The sequence below is a fragment of the Sceloporus undulatus genome, chromosome 6, assembly GCF_019175285.1.
Source record: "Sceloporus undulatus isolate JIND9_A2432 ecotype Alabama chromosome 6, SceUnd_v1.1, whole genome shotgun sequence".
NCBI classification, from domain to species: domain Eukaryota; kingdom Metazoa; phylum Chordata; class Lepidosauria; order Squamata; family Phrynosomatidae; genus Sceloporus; species Sceloporus undulatus.
The window spans coordinates 7,624,570-7,642,633 of record NC_056527.1 but is presented as its reverse complement, the minus strand read 5'-3'; the positions used below and the strand labels follow the sequence as shown (position 1 = coordinate 7,642,633).

The window sequence follows — 18,064 nt, the reverse complement described above, 5'->3', positions numbered from 1 at the left end:
GCGGGGAAAAAAAAGAGGGAAAGGCTTGTCAGAACTAAACAAGAGGGAAGCTCTAAGGGACTACTCAATTCTTAGCTCCGTTTCTCAATAAATTTGCTACACCAGTTCATGACTAAGTCTGAATGCACTGATGAAGTCACTGTGCATAACATATGGATGTGCCCCATGGAGAAAGACTTTAAAAACCATGGGTCACAATCTAATTGCAAACAGTGGTTCTGACAACAGAAGAACTGCTAAGTCAGGTGTCTGTAAGCTAGGGGGGAAATGTTGAAAAAAGGTAGCAGAGTGTGAATGTGTGAATGCAGATAAAGTAGCAAAGTGTTGTTTTTAATAATTAATAAGAAATCGTGATTGTTGTCCTGTTTCTGATTCTACTGAGTAAGCAATGCATGGGCTATGTCTAGAGGACTAAACAGGAGCCAAGGTCTATTTCAGAAATAGGCATTCTGCTGACTTTCAAAGAAAGTTCCAGGGCTAAAGTAAACAGCATAGAAATTATCTTTCACTCGAAGCACCTCCTCTCTAAAACCCTTGAACTAAAGCTGTGAGAGAGCAACTGTTAGGATAAATGCAAATAAACTCCGTACAGTGGACCCCGGGATACGAAATACCAGGTTACGAAATTTTCGGGATACGAAAAAATCCCATTGGAAATCATTGTTCCGGGTTACGAATGTTTTTTCGGGTTACGAAGAAAATTTTTGGTGCTTTTTTCGGCTTTTTCGCACGAAACGCGCTTTTTCCCCATTAGCGCCTATGGCAATTGGCTTACGAAGGCTTTTCGGGTTACGAAAGCGGCCGCGGAACGAATTACTTTCGTAACCCGAGGCACCACTGTAGCATAATAAGCAGTCACTGGCACACACTAAGGTAAGTGTTGTTCAGACAATGAAGTCAGATCAAATTGACTGCATAAGCATCACATAGGATCGAAGATCCCACAAAAGACCTGTTTGTGCAATTCCTTTCCAGAAAGATTACACTGAAAACAACCAGTGTGTTACTTTGGCTTAGATGCTGGAAAAACAAAACTATCACAGCTACGTGAAATATGTGATAGTCCTCTGGATTCCCTGCTACTTCTTCCCAGAGTGGCATTGATGTGAAAAGTCAGACAGGCTCGTTTATAGCAGGGGATCTTTGCTTGCATCTTTGCCAATGGAAGCCAGCGTGGCCAATACAATTAGTAGAGAAGCACTGAAGGGTTCCTATATGTAATAAATGGCTGTCTCTGGGACACGAGTTTGAAAAAGTTCCTTTTTGGAGCTACAACTCTCAGGACCCTTCAGCTGCTTGGAGTCTGGAAAAAAATCAAACTTTTCCGGTTCAGTCCTGTACTTTTCATGGCCTCAACACCAATCTTGAAGAACACAGATATGGGTTTACCTAAAGTCCTCAGGAAAAAACTGCCGGATGACTTGACTGGACTGGGGCAACTGTTTTCTTTGGGGGTGCAGTGTTCCCTGTCTCCTACCTAAAACCCATGGAGTCCTGGACAACATCAGAATTGCAGGGCACACCAGTGTGGTATCGCAGGCCTTCCTTCTCTGTCCTCATGGCATTTTGTAGAATCACTCGACATCTTAAAACTGCAGTAATTTGCAATACCATAGCAACTGCTGGCTCACTCCTTTATCTTCAACCACTGGAGCATTAAGCATATGTGTACATTTCCCATAACCTGGAAAAGTTTCTTTTTTGGACAACACCAGAATCCATACTTACACAATCCAGTGGCTATGCTGTCTGGGGGCAATTCTGGGAATTACAGTCCAAAAACTACTGTATTTTCTGGCGTATAAGACTACTTTTTAAACCAGGAAAGTCTTCACCAAAGTCGGGGGTCGTCTTTACGCTGGATGTTCTCTTATAGGGTGGGTGCTGAAACTTCCAAGCTGGACTGGAGAATCTGCGGTCGCCGCATATGGTAGGGGGAGCTCAAATGGCCACGGCCACATCCCCTCCGTATGTGGCAAACCATATGAAAGCAGGAAGGGAGGCGCGTACAAGTACGGTAGAATAAAATTTTTTGAGACAGGGTGGGCAGGCAGGGAGAGCTGACCAATCCAAGCAGCCTTTGCATACAACAAGTTTTCCTGCTAAGTACCTGCATGTCATAAGCATTTGAATTAAAATTACCTTATTGAAATCAAATCTGATTTTTAAAATTTTTATTTGGTGTGCGTCGGAAGAGGGGTAGTCTTATACGGCGAGTATATCCCAAACTCTATATTTTAACTGGAAAAGTTGGGGGTCGTCTTATACGCCCAGTCGTCTTATACGCCGGAAAATACGGGTAACTTTTCCCTTCTGTTTTCACGAAGTGCAATTTTTTAAATGTGAAAACTGAAGTGAACTCTGCTTCGCAAATGGCTGTGTGAACCTATCCTGCAGGTTTCTAGGAAATACACGCGATTTTCCTCTCTCCACCAGCTTCATAAACAGACATTACTTTTGTAAAATGCTCTTGCAGTCCAAGAGAGGCAATGCCTCTATCTTTGAAATGTCTGTCTCAATTTGCTAATGTTTAAAAGGCAAGTACAGTAGTTAAATTGATACTCACCCTGAGCTGTGAAATTGCTGCTTTGCCTTCCTCGCTCTCTTCATCTAACTCATCATCACTCCATTCCCAGCCTCCATCTTCTGTCTTATGTAGACGCCCACTAGAGCCAGGGACTCTTCGGACCTGTATTGCAGCGAAGTCAAAACTGTTACTAGGCGTTGAACAATTTTACATCACTAAGGCTGCATCCACACTGCAGAAATAATCCAGTTTGACACCGTTTTAACTACTATGATTCAATAGTATGGAATGAGACATTTAGCCTTCTCTGTCAAAGAGCTCTGCTGCCATGGGAAACTATAATTCCAAAATTCCAGAGCAATGAGTAATGAAAGTGGTGTCAAAATTGATTATTTCTGTAGTGCAGATGCAGCCTAGCAGTTTAGGCCTGTTAGGAATTACGTCCCTAAATCCTCCCAACCTAAAATGAATTTAAAATAAACCATGCAAAACTGAGCACATTAAACACATTAACAGTAACACACGTTTTGAGAAGATTTCTCTCTCTGTACAGATAGTTTGTAATCTCCAAAGGAAGGCTATAAATAAAGTCTAGTCGAAAACTGTTATACAGGGGTACCCCGGGTTACGAAATTAATTCGTTCCGCCGCCGCTTTCGTAACCCGAAAATCTTCGTAAGGCGAAAAAGCCATAGGCGCTAATGGGGAAAAGCCGCGATTTCGTGCGAAATAGCGCCGAAAAGCACCAAAAATTTTTTCGTAACCCGAAATAACCTTCGTAACCCGGAACAGTTATTTTAAATGGATTTTTTTCGTAACCCGGAAATTTCGTAAGGCGGCGCATTCGTATCCCGGGGTACCACTGTACAATGTTATACTACACCAACAATAACAACAAATTTTCACTGTAACTCCCACATGTGTACCTTTTTGGCTCTTTCGGTGATTGTTGGAGCTCTTTGCAGAATTTTTTCTTGTAAAAATTCTTTATTCTGAAAGAGAAGGGGGGAAATTCAAAACATTGTCTCCTATTAAAAAGTTTGGGTCAGGGAGTATTCCTTAGCAACTGTGCCAGAAGAGAGGGATGTCAAAATAGCTCTCTCTAGTTGCTCAAAATAGGTTCAAAAAAGCCTTTGATAGGAAGACAGCATATTAACATTTCCCCAAGAATAATACTAAAAGTCTATTGCTGCTCCACTCCCTAGGATTTTACCTTGCGGGAAGGAGTTTCACCTTTCCCCCCAGTAGATTCTCAGGTGGCAAATGGAGACAATCATCTCTAGATTCTTGGGTCGCATACTGGCAAATAGCCTGAACTTTTTTCTACAAGGTAAGTGTCATTATTGTCATACAGCCAGGCTTCTCATATCAATCAACACCATTCTATTCTTTAAACATCCCATTATCAACCATCACATTTTTTTTAAAACAAAGATATATGTAGAAGATGGCCTAGAATGGGTTGGGCAACTGTTGGAGACTAAGGAGCCTCATTAGCACCCTGCAAAAGACATTGGGGAGAGTTGCATCCCAGAGGGGGGGGTCTATGTTTTGCCCCCAAATACCTTCTGGGGGGCAGGGGGAATTTCTGTCATATTTATACACCTCACAGGACCATTGTATGATCAAGAGAAGCCTTTTTTTCCTTATAGTTCCTGATTTTTTATTAACGGAATGGCCCAAGAGAACCAGGTCTAAAATGGCCCATGAGAACCAAAAGTTTGGCAAATATGCCCCCCCTCATCCCCTAGAGTTTCAACAGTCAAAATTCATGCAGGGTTGACAGACACTTTTTGGACATCCATTATTCAAGACACCTTGCAATCCTAACTCTGGATCTCTAGAAATTGTTGGACTCCAACTCCCAGTTCGGCCAGCTAGCACAGTCAATAGTCACAGATGATGGAAGTTGTAATCCTGCAACATCTGTATGACCAAAAGTTTCCCACCCAAGGCATAACTGATCTCAAGACAAACAAAATTCCACTTGCAAATAAGATTTGGGAGGAATCACTATGGCATACATTACTGTAGTACATTCATTACCTATAAACATCAAATGGGACAAAGAAATAATCTTTGATCCTACCTTTGCTTTCTGGAAAAATTTATGTCTTAGAAGTTCAGCTGCTGTTGGTCTGTTGTGTAAAAAAGTTGGGGTGGAGGGAGGAGAAAGGTCATTAGAAGAAGTCATTACAGTCTCATGCATATTGCTTACTTGTCCCCCCCCCCCCCAGCTAACTTTTGTTGTAGGAATCTTTAAATAGCTTTTGGTACATCTTCGATGGAAGAGACTTAAAGATAAGAACTTGGAACATGGAAGAGATAACTGTTTGCCACAGATGTGTGTGCTTCAAGCCACATGTCAACAGCATGACCTAAGTCCCAAGATGCAAGTTCTATAACGAACGACCTTTGCAAAATGGAATAAAGTGACACACACTGATCACAAACAAGAATGTGGTTATCAGAGAGTAGGAATGTGTGCTGACAGGCTAAATTGGAAGATGTGTCTAGCTTTTGTCATCCTTGCTTTCTTATGTGCCATGCTTGCATTTGACCAACCTTAGAACATAAGAACCAGAACATTCAAAGTATTGGTTATAACCTTAAAAACCCTATAAGACTCGGGTTATCTGACAGATCATATTCTCCCATATAAGCCTATCCATGTTGTCTGAGAAGAAGTTTTAACTGCACTAGTCTGCTTGGCCGTGAAATCCACTGGGTGGTCTTTGGCAAAATCATACTCTCTCGACGACAGAAAAAGGGCAAACTTCCTCTGAACAAATTCTGCCAAGAAAATCCAGTAACAGGTTCATTTTGGAGTCTCCAGAAGTAAGAAATGACTTGAAGACACACAACAACAAAGCAAGAAATTGTACATTGTGTACTTCTGTGTAACCCGCTTTGATCTACCAAGGAAAAGTGGGCTATAAATAAATGGTTTATTTATTATTTATTAAGACAGAAACATCTTGTACCTTTTCTCAGGGTCTTTTTGCAGGCATGACGAGATCATCTTCCTGAATGATTTCCCATACTTTTTTAACATCTCCTTATCTTGCACACCTGTCTCCAATGAAGGTGGATCATTTTGTAGCGTTAACATTAAGACCTGGAAGAGTTACATCCATTCAAGACATGAAGACAAACTACCCTTCATGAAATACAGTCAGCCCAACATATCCAAAGATTCTACATCCATGGCTTGAAAATATTCACACACATACCCAAAAAATCCAAAAATCATAGTTGGAAGAGACCACAAAGGCCATCCAGTCCAACCCCAATCTGCCATGCAGGAAATCTAAATCAAAGTATCCCCGACATGGCCATCCAGCCTCTGCTTAAAGACCTGCAAGGCAGAAGACTCCACTACACTCCGAGGGGGTTTGTTCCACTGTCGAACAGCCCTTACTATCAGGAGGTTCCTCCTAATTTTGAGGTGGAATCTCTTTTCTTGGAGCTTGAATCCATTGTTCTGGGTCCTACTCTCTGGAGCAGCAGAAAACAAGTTAGCTCCCTCCTCAATAAGATATCCCTTCAAGTATTTAAACAGGGCTATCATATCACCTCTTAACCTTCTCTTCTTCAGGCTAAACATCCCCAGCTCCCTAAGTTGCTCCTCATAGGGCATGGTTTCCAGACCCTTCACCATTTTAGTCGCCCTCCTCTGGACATGCTCCAGTTTCTCAACATCCTTTTTAAATTGCGGTGCCCAGAACTGGACACAATATTCAGGTAGGGACTAACCTGAGCAGAATAGAGTGGCACTATTACTTCCCTTGATGTACTTCTATTGATGCAGCCTAAATCTCATTGGCCTTATTAGCTGCCGCATCGCACTGTTGACTCATGTTCAATTTGTGGTCTACTTGGACTCCCAGATCCCTTTTACACATATATCTCTCATTCAGCCAGGTGTCACCCATCCTATATCTGTTCATTTCATTTTTCCACCCTAGGTGTAGTACCTTGCATTTCTCCGTGTTGAAATTCATTTTATTAGCTTTGGCCCAGCTTTCTAGTCTGTTCAGGTCATTTTGAATTTTGATGCTGTCCTCTGGGCTATTAGCTACTTCTCCTAATTTGGAGTCATCTGCAAATTTGATAAGTATACCTCCAATTCTGTCATCTAAGTCATTGATAAAGATGTTGAATAGCACTGGGCCCAGGACAGACCCCTGTCAGACCCCACTGGTCATTTCTTTTCAGGATGAAAAGGAGCCACTGTTGAGCACCCTTTGGGTTCGGCCAGTCAACCAATTACAAAAATCAAACTTTGATTTTGCCATTTTATATAAAGACACAATTTTACTATCCCATTGTATTTCATAGAATCATAGTGTTGGAAGAGACCACAAAGGTCACCCAGTCCAATCCCCTGCCATAATAGGACTTGAACATCCATGGATCCACTGAACATCCCAGTGGATACCAAGGACAAACAAGCCACACATCTCAAATGCCATTGCAACAGAGGGGAATCAGGTTCAAGTAAAATCAGTGAAAGGCCCAGGAGTGGGAGCTGTAACATAATGTTGCAGAACCCCATTGGCTCCTGAGCTGTGGAACTCAATAGTTGTCCAGATGTTGTGGAACTCCCACTCCCATCACAACTAGTCAACACAGTGGTTAGGAACTATGAGAGCTTGGGTCAAACAGTATCTAGAAGGCCATGGGGTCTCCAGCCCTGAACTACTCAATTCTATTACCCATAACTGTGTTTCTTGACTTACTCCACCCCTAAATCTGTAAACCATTGAGCACATGGAGTTAAACCCAACCGTTAATCCCAAACAGAGTAGATCCACTTAATTCATGGTACTTATGTAAGTGCTGACTTAGCAAGTCCCGTTGATTCCACAAGTCAGCTTTAGTTGGGAGTAATCACTGATGTTAGTCCATATAGTCCATATCTGGTAGGTCCATGTCTTAAACTTGTTTGGACTTCTGCAAATCTCTACATTCCTGGCTGTCATTCTCTGTGGTCCAGATTGCCAAGAATCAACAGATGCAGAAAATGACAGTCCTCCAACACTTAGTGCACTCTGCCTCCTATGTACATGGATATAAGTTCTATTTTTGTTGTTGTTGGTTGTTTTGTTTTGGGCACAAATCTTCTGTAGATCAGCTCCTGATCTGGAGAGAATGGTCTTGGAGCCCTACTGCAATCTTATAGGAAAAAATATTTTAATGTTAGGCTTTCAAATACAAAACAGAAAAACAGAAATGTTAGGATGGAAAATGGTGAAAGGCCAGCTCAGCCAGGTGGAACCTGAATACCATGAAGAAGAAATCCCAGTTGTGGAATTAGGGTCATTTGGGGAAATTAATGCTACCAGATCTGTTTTATGGAATTGAAAACAGAACGCTTTTGAACCGCTGCCTGCTTTGATTGGCCCAGATCCTGATTTGGTTAGGCTTAAGGAAATGGCGCAAGACAATGAGATAATTCACCTCCTCCTCATGGTGCTCAGTTTATAATTTAAAAAACTTTTCATTTTAAATGGAGCTGTGCTATATTTTACAAATGTTAGCTGCTTTAAGAAGCCCAGAAGTTGAGAAGGAGGGATAAAGAAGGACCAAGTTGTTGTGTCAGCGAAAGATGTGAAATGGATGGGTGAAATCTCTCAGGGAAATTTCACACATCACCATAATCCCCCCATAACTGATCTTCTCAGAGAGATGAACCTCTGGTTAGTTTCTGGGGAGACAGCACACTTCCCTGAAATAGAGTTTGAAGACCACAGTTTTGATGTATATACAGTATGCAATTGCCGGTTTTGTATTCAGATATGAGTGTTGTTTTCTGGCTGCAGGCTTCCTTCCTTCGTGTTGAAATTCAGACTCTCACACTTGCGTAGAAAGAGGAAACGTCTACTAGCCTCTACTTGCAAACTTTCATTTACTTCAGAGGCAGCACTTTGGATACAGTGTGCTACCAAGAGGTTTAGCTCAACTGTTTGGGCCAGCGAATCCGTTACACTCACCTTCATGGGTGGATATTTGTGATAAGGAGCTGCTCCTGTAGCTAGCTCAATTGCCGTGATTCCAAAACTCCAGATGTCTGCTTTGAAGTCATAACCTCTCACCTGGAAAGTTACAGATGTATTGACAGCACACTTTTCATCAGTTATCCTACACCCCAAACTATCCATCTCCTGCATTATCCATCTGTCCCCAACAACTGTTCCAACAAATATTTAGGCTAGTCTAGATCATACAGCATACCCTGTCTTTCTTCACTGTAAGGAGAAACAGTTCATATTCCAAGAAAGCCATTTCCCCGCAGGCATTAGGCTATTACAGAAATCTTAAATAGAATTTTTATTTTCTTGCTCAACTGCAAAGAAAGGACACTGAGTAGTCTCCTGATTGAGTGTTAAGCTACCTCAGCTTTTTTGCCCTTAAACAAGGAACTGCTTCTGGACTCAGTGGAAAATTTAAGTATTTACAAGCATGTTAGGAGCGTGTTGCTTTGCTAACTCAACTTTGTTTTGGGAGCAAAATAATTCTTTCGTTTTGGTTCCATCCAGCACCATGAAACTGGATGGAAAAGCTTTTCATAAATATCAAGAAAACCGCTTTCCACCCCACCTCAAAATATTAATACAGCATTTCAAATGTGCTATGTGATACACAGTCTTTACTTGTTTTATTCTCCCAGCCAAGTTGAGTTGGTATGATTCACATTTTATAGAGCTGAGGTAGAGAAGCAAATCATCCCTGTCCCTAATATCACCATGTTCTAAAATTGTATGCCCCCATTTCTTGAATACATACATCTATGGACTGATTCACAGGCAGATGCCTAACAAACATAGTATGTGAATGAGACAAATGTGTATTTCAAAAATTCATTTCAATATCTCCACTACAGAGATGGAACTAGCTGCATCTAGTGAACATAGAGAGTGGCAAAACTAAGTTTGTTGATTAATAATTAAGGAGCAAGGCCCTAATGGTGCATCTGATGAAGTGTGCCAACTCATTATGAACTAAGGTGCATTAAAATAAGGAGGAAGTTTTAAGACAAGTACAAAACCTTTTTGAATAGGTATTTCTGACATCTTTTGCACCAATCAGAAACAACACTGAGCACATGTATTACTGTCTACCATCATGTTTTAAGGTTTTACTGTTTCTCTTGAGGTCTTATTTATTTCCTCAAACCTTTTCTTTTCTGTATAATTCCCAGAAAATAATTCAAGAAAAAATTATTTTCAGATTCATAATTAAATTCGTCTAGCTTAAGCTTTTGCCTTCTTGGTTACAGATGATTATTTTACTTTCTCTTCCATCTGACAACTTGCATTCATGTATGATATTTAATCTTCTTCTCTCCCAATTGCTCCTGCCAAAAGGGACTTGTAGCTCTTTTTAAAAAAATCCTTCAAGGAAAAAGGCCAGCCAGAACATCAAAGGCTACTTCTTGAATGTTGGTCTCATTTTCAGAAATTTTTGTTCCTTTTTACCTGCTCCATCACTTCCGGTGCCATCCAGCAAGGTGTGCCGACAAAAGTTTTCCTCACTTTGTTTCGAGTAATGTCTCCACCAGTGGCTAAAAAAGCACTAACACCAAAGTCTGAAATACCAAAAGAAACAAAAGAAAGTTTAAAAAATATATCCTATAGAATCTTTATTACTGTCATTGACCAGCACAAGAAAATATCCTGAACCATGTATTATGGGTTTTCCTTAGCTGATGCCTCCTACATATTGGATTAAAGGCCTTCAGTCTGAACCAGCAATTTTTTCTTATGTGGTTTTTGAAAATTCAGCTTCCTCATTTTGAATGTTCAGCTATTTTAAAAAGCTGATTTCTAGCTCTTATGATTGATGATTGGCTTGAAAAGGACAGCTTGTACAGCATTTCCAGTGGGCAGGGGTAGAATTTCAGTGTCTCCCGTAGTTATGTACTTGTTTCTCCTTTGACCAAACAAGATGCAAATATCTAAAATAATATGGGTTGACAAATTAATTGAAAGAATGGGCAAGATTGTGCAATGGAGGAGTAGCTACAATATTGGAACAACATTTAATCTCCTGATCTGACCCCTGAAATCCACCTTGAAAGTCAGTCAGCTGTCCTGAGGAAGCCCCTTTCTGACAGGTAGTGATGGTATGACAAAGACTTATAACAGGACCTGGCAAGGATCCTGGCTTCAGCTCCTCACCTTATTACTCACTGGCAGAAGACAGACTGGTTATGCCATCCTGCAGCACCCCACTTGCCAGCACCACAAAACATCAGCACTCAGGACAGCTGACCAGCTCCTCAAATAGGTTTCAAGGGCATTTGTAACTGTGGTAATGGTGCCATAAGTGCAAATGTGAATACGAAGTAGTTACAAGGATTTAAGTCCAGCCTGCTATTGTTGTTCTGTGCCTTCAAGTCGTTTCTCCTTATGGCAACCCTACAGAGAACCAGGGTTTTCTTGGCATATTTTCTTGGCACCCCTGAGGCTGAGAACATGTGACTTGGCCAAGGTCACCCAGTGGGTTTCATGGTTGAGCAGGGGATCGAATCTCAATCTCCAGAGTTGTAGTCCAACACTCAAACCACTACGCCACGCTGGCTTTCCAGCTTGAAATACCATAACTGCATGCTAGGGTGCCAGCTGATATGTTGAAAGGCTACACAAAAACTTAAAAGGTAATGTAAATTATTTCAATGGTGCAGAATTTTACTTTAATTTTGAGAACAGGGAGCAATGAGCTCTGACAATAATAGCATCCAGAACTTGGAAATGTACCGGGGCAGGAGGGGGGACACTACAATTTCCAGAGACCACCCTCCTCCCACTCTGTCAAACAGTATGCTGGCTGGTTGTGGGACTGGGGAGTTGTGACCTAAAAGTCTAAGCTTCCCAAGCTCTGAACTAATGCAAGAATGTTGCAGATTGTCACATACCATTCTTAGCATCTCAGATTGAGTGGAAGTTATCCCAGAACTGCCCTCACACCCCCACTATCATCATCCAGTCACAAGATTTCTTATATTGTTGTTTCTCCTCATGGCTTTATGAAGCCTCTATTGTTTCCCATTGACAAAGGGGCAAGGGGGAATCAGATATGTGATTCTAAACAAATCTGCTTTGCATGAAAGACATGCATTATAAGCGGCCACACTTTACAACCACAGCATAGTAAGGCCTGTTACAGACTGCCAAAATAAAGCTGCTTCGGGTCTCTTTGGAGGTATGCTGTTTAAATGATGCATGCATCCTAAGAATTTGGAAGCTGCACCAAAGCTGCGCTCCAGTGCTTAGGAATGGAGTGTGGCTTTGGCGCGACCTCCGGACTCTTAGGACCCATGCATCATTTAAATAGCATACCTCCAAAGAGACCCGAAGCAGCTTTATTTTGGCAGTCTGTAACAGGCCTAAGTTTCCTTTCAGAACTCTTTATAGTCATTTAAAAGATAAAGAAACATGCCAATCAATATATATTACAAAATATTCTCCACAGGGAAAATTGGGGGGGGGGGGGGGCTGACCAAAAAAATTACAAGTTTCACGTAACAATTCCCTTACCATGAATGCTTAATCTAACCAGATGGTTAATCTAACCTTTTCCATGATTGGAGTTGTAGTCCAAACTATCTGGAGGCACAGGCTGGGAATAGCTGGCCTTAACCACAGACACATATGAAGTTGCCATATACAGGTTGAGCCTTATCCAAAAGGGTTGGGACCAGAAGTATTTTGGATTTTTTTTCCTGGGTTTTAGAATATTTGCATATACATAATGACATATATTAGAGATCAGTAAAGGTAAAGGTAGTCCCTTGACATGAATGTCTAGGTTCTGGAAACCATGTCCTATGAGGAACGACTTAGGGAGCTGGGGATGTTTAGCCTGGAGAAGATAAGGTTAAGAGGTGATATGATAGCCCTGTTCAAATACTTGAAGGGATACCATATTGAGGAGGGAGCAAGCTTGTTTTCTGCTGCTCCAGAGACTAGGACCTGGAGCAATGGATGCATGCTCCAGGAAAAGAGATTCCACCTCAACATTAGGAGGAACTTCCCGACAGTAAGAGCTGTTCGACAGTGGAACACACTCCCTCAGAGTGTAGTGGAGTCTCCCACCTTGGAGGTCTTTAATCATATGCTGGGTGGCCATCTGTCAGGGATGTTTTGACTGAGAGTTCCTGCATGGCAGAATGGGGTTGCGGTCTCTTCCAACTCTATGGTGCTTTCTGCACCGGCATTTGGGACGTCCGGAGGACGTCCTATTTTAAAAAAGGGGCATCTCTTATAGACGCCCCTGTGCCTAATACGGACTCCGTCCGTACAAGATGGCGCCGGCCCTTCTACATGGCCGGCACCATCTTTGCGTATCGGACGCTGAGCATCCGTACGCGTTGCATCCCTTGTGACGTAGCGAGTGCGCCCCTGGCGCCTCGCTACGTCGCAAGCGCGACTGAAAAAGAAGCTCCATTTTGGAGCTTCTTTTTCTGTCTGCACGGGAGCCGCGCCGTGTGGAGGCTCCGGCTCCCCTGCAGACTAACCAGCGGCGGCGGCAGACCGCCGCAAAGCGGCGGTTTGTATCCCGCCTATGATTCTATAACCAACTGTAGGGTGTGTGTGTGTGCTCATCTATGTTACTAAGCCAAAGCACCAGCGTTATCCAAGGACTAATCTGGTGGTCATGTGGCCAGCATGACTGCACCGAACACTGTTACCTTCCTACTGAGAAGTAGTACCTATTTATTACTTGCATTTGCATGCTTTCAAACTGCTACACCGGCAGAAACTGGGACTAATGACAGGAGCTCACCCGAAGCACTCAGACCTTGAACTGCCAACCTTCTGATCTTCCGATTATCAGAATTGGTGTCAACCACAACCACTAAGCCACCACATCCCCTAGAGATGGGACCATTATTTGTATACATCTTATAAACATAGCCTGAAGGTAATTTTTTACATAACATTTTAAATAATTTATGCATGAAATACAGTTTGTGTACACTGAACCATCGGAAAGCAAAGGTGTCACTCTCTCACCCACCCATGTGGTCAATTTTGGAGTATTTTGGATTTCAAAATTCTGTAAGGGAGATTCAAACTGTATCAAGTCACTGCTATGAGTGATGGATACTGATGAAATTACATGGTGGCAAAAAATTATTCAATTTATATCTTGCTTTTCTCCCAAATGGGATTCAAAGGGGCTTATAAGATAAACTAAAACAGAACATCCCAAACAATATGGTGTATGAAGTTTAAAAACCATTAAACCACTATGCATCCAATTGAAACAAGATTTTTAAGACATTAAAATAATTAAGACACTTAAAATAAACGCCCCATACTAAAAGCAGCACACTCCACTGCACATCCCTCCTCTTTAGTCAGCTATGCTTGAAGTCTTGTTGAAAGAAGGAAGGCTTTCCCTGTCATAGAAATGGCAACGGGGGGAGGGGGCAGCAAACTGAATCTCTCTTGGGATGGAGTTGGAAAGCCTAGGAGCAGCCACAAAGCAGGCTCTCTTTGGGGTTGTGTACATGTGTTATTTATTCTAAATTTCCTCCTGGCCCACTGCATGCTGTTTATATGACAGAGGGGGGGAAACCCCAATCAGGTGCAGACTGTGTTCATGACATCCACACTTGATCCAGCCTTTCCTCCCCTTAACCTGAATGTAAAAACCTTAGCTTTTGCTCTGGGTTTCCGGCTCTCTCCACAGCAACTACAAGGGGCTGCCTTCCCATGCGGTCCCTGCGAGCTACCATGAGGCACTATTGCAGGTGCGAGTTACTCTGAGGTCAAAACAAGATGCCCAGCATATGGCACCTTCTTGTGATAGCAGCAGCAGCAGCAGCGACGAACAGGGATCTCATGGGAAGGCAGCTGCCCATCACAGCTGAGAAGAGAGCACAGGTAACAGGGGGAATTCGGGGGGGAGTTCAGGGCCAGCCCAGAGTATTCTGCCAGTGAAGACAAGCCTTCTGTGTCCTCACCAAAACATGTCTGTGATGGTGGTGGGTCTAAGGGAAGGTCCTCCCTCAAGATTGCAAGACCCAGCAGGCTCATATAGAGAGATATGAGCTTTCACATAATCTGAACCTAAATTGTATGGGACCCCTCTAGACACTGCTTGGCAATCAGCTCCTACCCTTTCTCACCACTGGCTAAGTCAACTATGGCTGATGAGTGCTGCAATCCAAAACCACATTTATATATGTATGTATGCATCCACAAACTGTTTGATGGTTTAATTTTAGGACAGGAGTTAAGCTCCTGGCCTAGATGTTTTGTTTTTTATCTCAAACCTCTAGAACAGTGTTTCCCAAACTTTGCTTTTCCAGGTGTTTTGGACATCAACTCCCATGAGCTCTAGCCAGCTTGGCCAACAGTCAGGAATTCTGGGAACTGAAGTCTAAAACCTCTGGAGGACCAAAGTTTGGGAATCACAGCTCTAGAACAACCCTCTTAAACATTAATCTTCCTTCCTTCCTTCCTCCCTTCCATCTCCCCCCTCCAGATTTCAGACATTTGCTTTCATAACCCCACATGTTGGTTGGGGCTGATGGAATCTATAGTCCAAAACATCTGGACAGACTCTTAAAAAGCACTGCAAGATGTAAGCAGTCTATTATTTTCCCTTCCAACATTTATTCATTTTCACATGGACAAGAGAGCCTGGTTCAAACTACTCCCAGGAGCAGGAAATCTATTAGAACTAGAGCTTTCCAATACCTTGTGAACTCTAGAAAAATATATGGGTAAACCTGCACTGGATACAGGATTTTATAGTAAGCATACTGATTTATGTATAATACCACTTATGAAATGCCACCTGTGACATTTACAAATAGAAATTCACCTGCCAAAGGAAAACTGTCCATAGATCATTGCTGCTTAAAGATGCAACTATAAAATAATTATATCTCCACTTCAGCAATAGGGAAATACTGATATCCATGAGGGCATGACGCCTCTGAAAACATGCAAAAAGGGAAGCTGGAATTTTAAGGTTACAACCGAGCAATATTGGACACCACATCTGACGCCCCATATTTTCAGCTACCGAGTTTTCCAGAGGTTTTAGTTGCAAATCTATCATTTTCCTAGTTTACCAGATGGCTTGTTAAATGAAGCATATTTGCTGTCAAGTGTTCTACAAGGGTCAATTCAATACACTCCAGAGAACAGGCACTTCAGATAAAAATTATGCAAGCAGTCTTTTTACAGGAAAATGAATCAAATTACTTCTCACTAAAGTGTGGGCTTGAATTTACATCAATAACTTTCTCAGTGCAGAATAGCTTCCTAACACTTACAAATTCAAACTGTCAAAATAAAAGATCACTTGACAGCTCTCGCAATCCACATTTTTCAATGGGAGATGGGGGGGAAAAGCTGTACCAGCTGTTTCAAAAACTGGGAAATGGTTGAGACAGCTTATCAACCCAATTATAATTCCCATTTCTCTACAAACTAGATATACAGGGGGGGGGGGGGGGGTGCTAGCATGTTGAAAGCCAATATAGGGAAGATATGGAGCCTAGCTCACTGAAAAATCATTGGCATTACTGTTTGCACGCAACCATAAATCCAAATACCAAAAATTCTGATTTAATGTTTAATAGCAGCATACTTGTACATGTTGTTTTTTCTGTCAGTGGCAAATGGCTAAATTCAATGTATGGATTTTTTATGGTCACTGTGGAGGGAGAAATTTACCACTTCCTTCATGCAATGATACCCACACTATCAAGACTCGTCTCTTGTATCCAGGGGACCCTGGACATGACCATTTAGTGACCAGTGAAGACTCGGAGGGGGCAATATAGCAGTATCCAGCTAAGTACCTATAGCTTGGACACAAAACAACAGCTCCAGAAAATGCCTTTGTCACTGTGTGTGTCCAACTACAACTGTGAAAAGCTAGTTGGTGTTGCGTGCCTTCAAGTGTTTCTGACTTATGGGGACCCTTAAGCGAACCTATCATGATGTTTTCTTGACAAGGTTTGTTAGAAGGGAGCTTGCTTTTGCCTCCCTGAGGTTGAGAGACTGTGATTTGACCAAGCTCAGTGAGTTTTCATGGCTGAGCAGGGATTTGAATCCTGGTCTCCAGGGCCATAGATGCTCAAACAACTATACCATGTTGGCTCTCGTGAAAGGCTGGGGAGACTTTTCAGCACCACCTGAGAACTTCGGGGGCCACAACCTTTCACTCACAGAACCCTTGGGGAAAAGGCAATTTGTGTGCCCCTCTGGGGCCTTTTCACCACATTTTGGAGGGTCTGGGTCATTTCAGACCCGGGATATACCTTTTTTACCAACAGGAAATACCCCCAGATGTCACTGTTTACCACCTTTTTTAATGGCCATGGGGCCAAAAAATCATGACAAAATCACAAAAAAATCATGACAAAAATGTTTCCCATGCCCCCGGGGTAACACAACTTGGCCAAGACTTTATCACAGGAGCCCTGGTGGCACAGTGGTTAAACGCCTGTACTGCAGCCACTCACTCACAAACCATAAGGTTGTGAGTTCAATATCAGCCAGGGGCTCAGGCTCGACTCAGACTTTCATCCTTCTGGATTTGGGCATAACCTGAAGCTTTTCTTTGTGGGTTGCAATCCTGGATTATTACTTGTAAACACAACAACTCTGTTTATGCTGAGGAGCCATCAAATACTCAGCTTGCATAAAACAATCTTGTGCTGTGATAGCTTATATACATTTCCCTACATTTAAACACACAGATGTCTCAGGCATCTTGCAGCATATGCCATGACAAAGTTATTCTGGGTTTTCTGATGTTTCTATGTGTGGTGGGATGTTGAAATCTAGTGGCAAGTCAATTTACTCAGCTTCCCGGCCACGTGTCTATGACTCTAAGGGTGTGTCGGCTGTGGTATGTTGTCTTTACAATCCAAGCTGAGCTAGCCTTATTGAGGCAATGGATTCTGCCCCAATATTTTATTTCTCAACCCTGGCATGGTGACTGAGACGCAGATCATAGAATGACAGCACACTCGTGGTGCCTTCAAGCCACAATCTATGAATCTATGAGCTGGAAATGACATGAAGACACATGACACACACTTAATAATAATAATAATAATAATAATAATAATAATAATAATAATTCACAGATATAATTGGTGGGAGTATGTGTTAGGGCCTGCTCAGTAACTTAATTCTAGGAAAGCTTATGCTACCAACATATTTCTCTCAGTCTCAGAGGTACTACAATGATGATTCCCAAACTTTAGTCCACCAGGTGTTTTAGATTTCAACTCCCAACAAATCTGGTTAACAGTCAAAAATACTGGGAGTTAAGTGCAAAACATCTCGAGGACCAAAGTTTGGGAACCACTGTTCTATAAGATCCCTTTGCATTCTTTTCCTTGATTTAGAATATCAAACTTCCCACCTGATTCCATGAGCCAGCTTTTGAAATGTTGCTGGGCACTGTCAAAATAGAGAATGCCTATCTTTTCATTCCAGAACATTAGAAACATGAATGGAAATAAGAGACCATCAGGAAAATGAATGTGGTTCTC

The 18,064-nt window shown here is 42.1% G+C and overlaps 1 protein-coding gene across 2 annotated transcripts in view; it reads right to left on the bottom strand.

Annotated features, from left to right (window-relative positions):
- The window catches only part of OXSR1 (oxidative stress responsive kinase 1), a 106,887-nt gene that overhangs the window by 20,837 nt on the left and 67,986 nt on the right, over window positions 1-18,064 (bottom strand). For both annotated transcript variants that reach the window (XM_042473600.1, XM_042473599.1), the window contains exons 6-11: window positions 10,008-10,117; window positions 8,523-8,624; window positions 5,511-5,644; window positions 4,616-4,664; window positions 3,453-3,518; window positions 2,567-2,689 (exon numbers count right to left, since the gene is read on the bottom strand). In XM_042473600.1, the coding sequence (XP_042329534.1) occupies window positions 2,567-2,689; window positions 3,453-3,518; window positions 4,616-4,664; window positions 5,511-5,644; window positions 8,523-8,624; window positions 10,008-10,117 (584 nt within the window). The remainder of the gene's footprint in view (window positions 1-2,566; window positions 2,690-3,452; window positions 3,519-4,615; window positions 4,665-5,510; window positions 5,645-8,522; window positions 8,625-10,007; window positions 10,118-18,064) is intronic.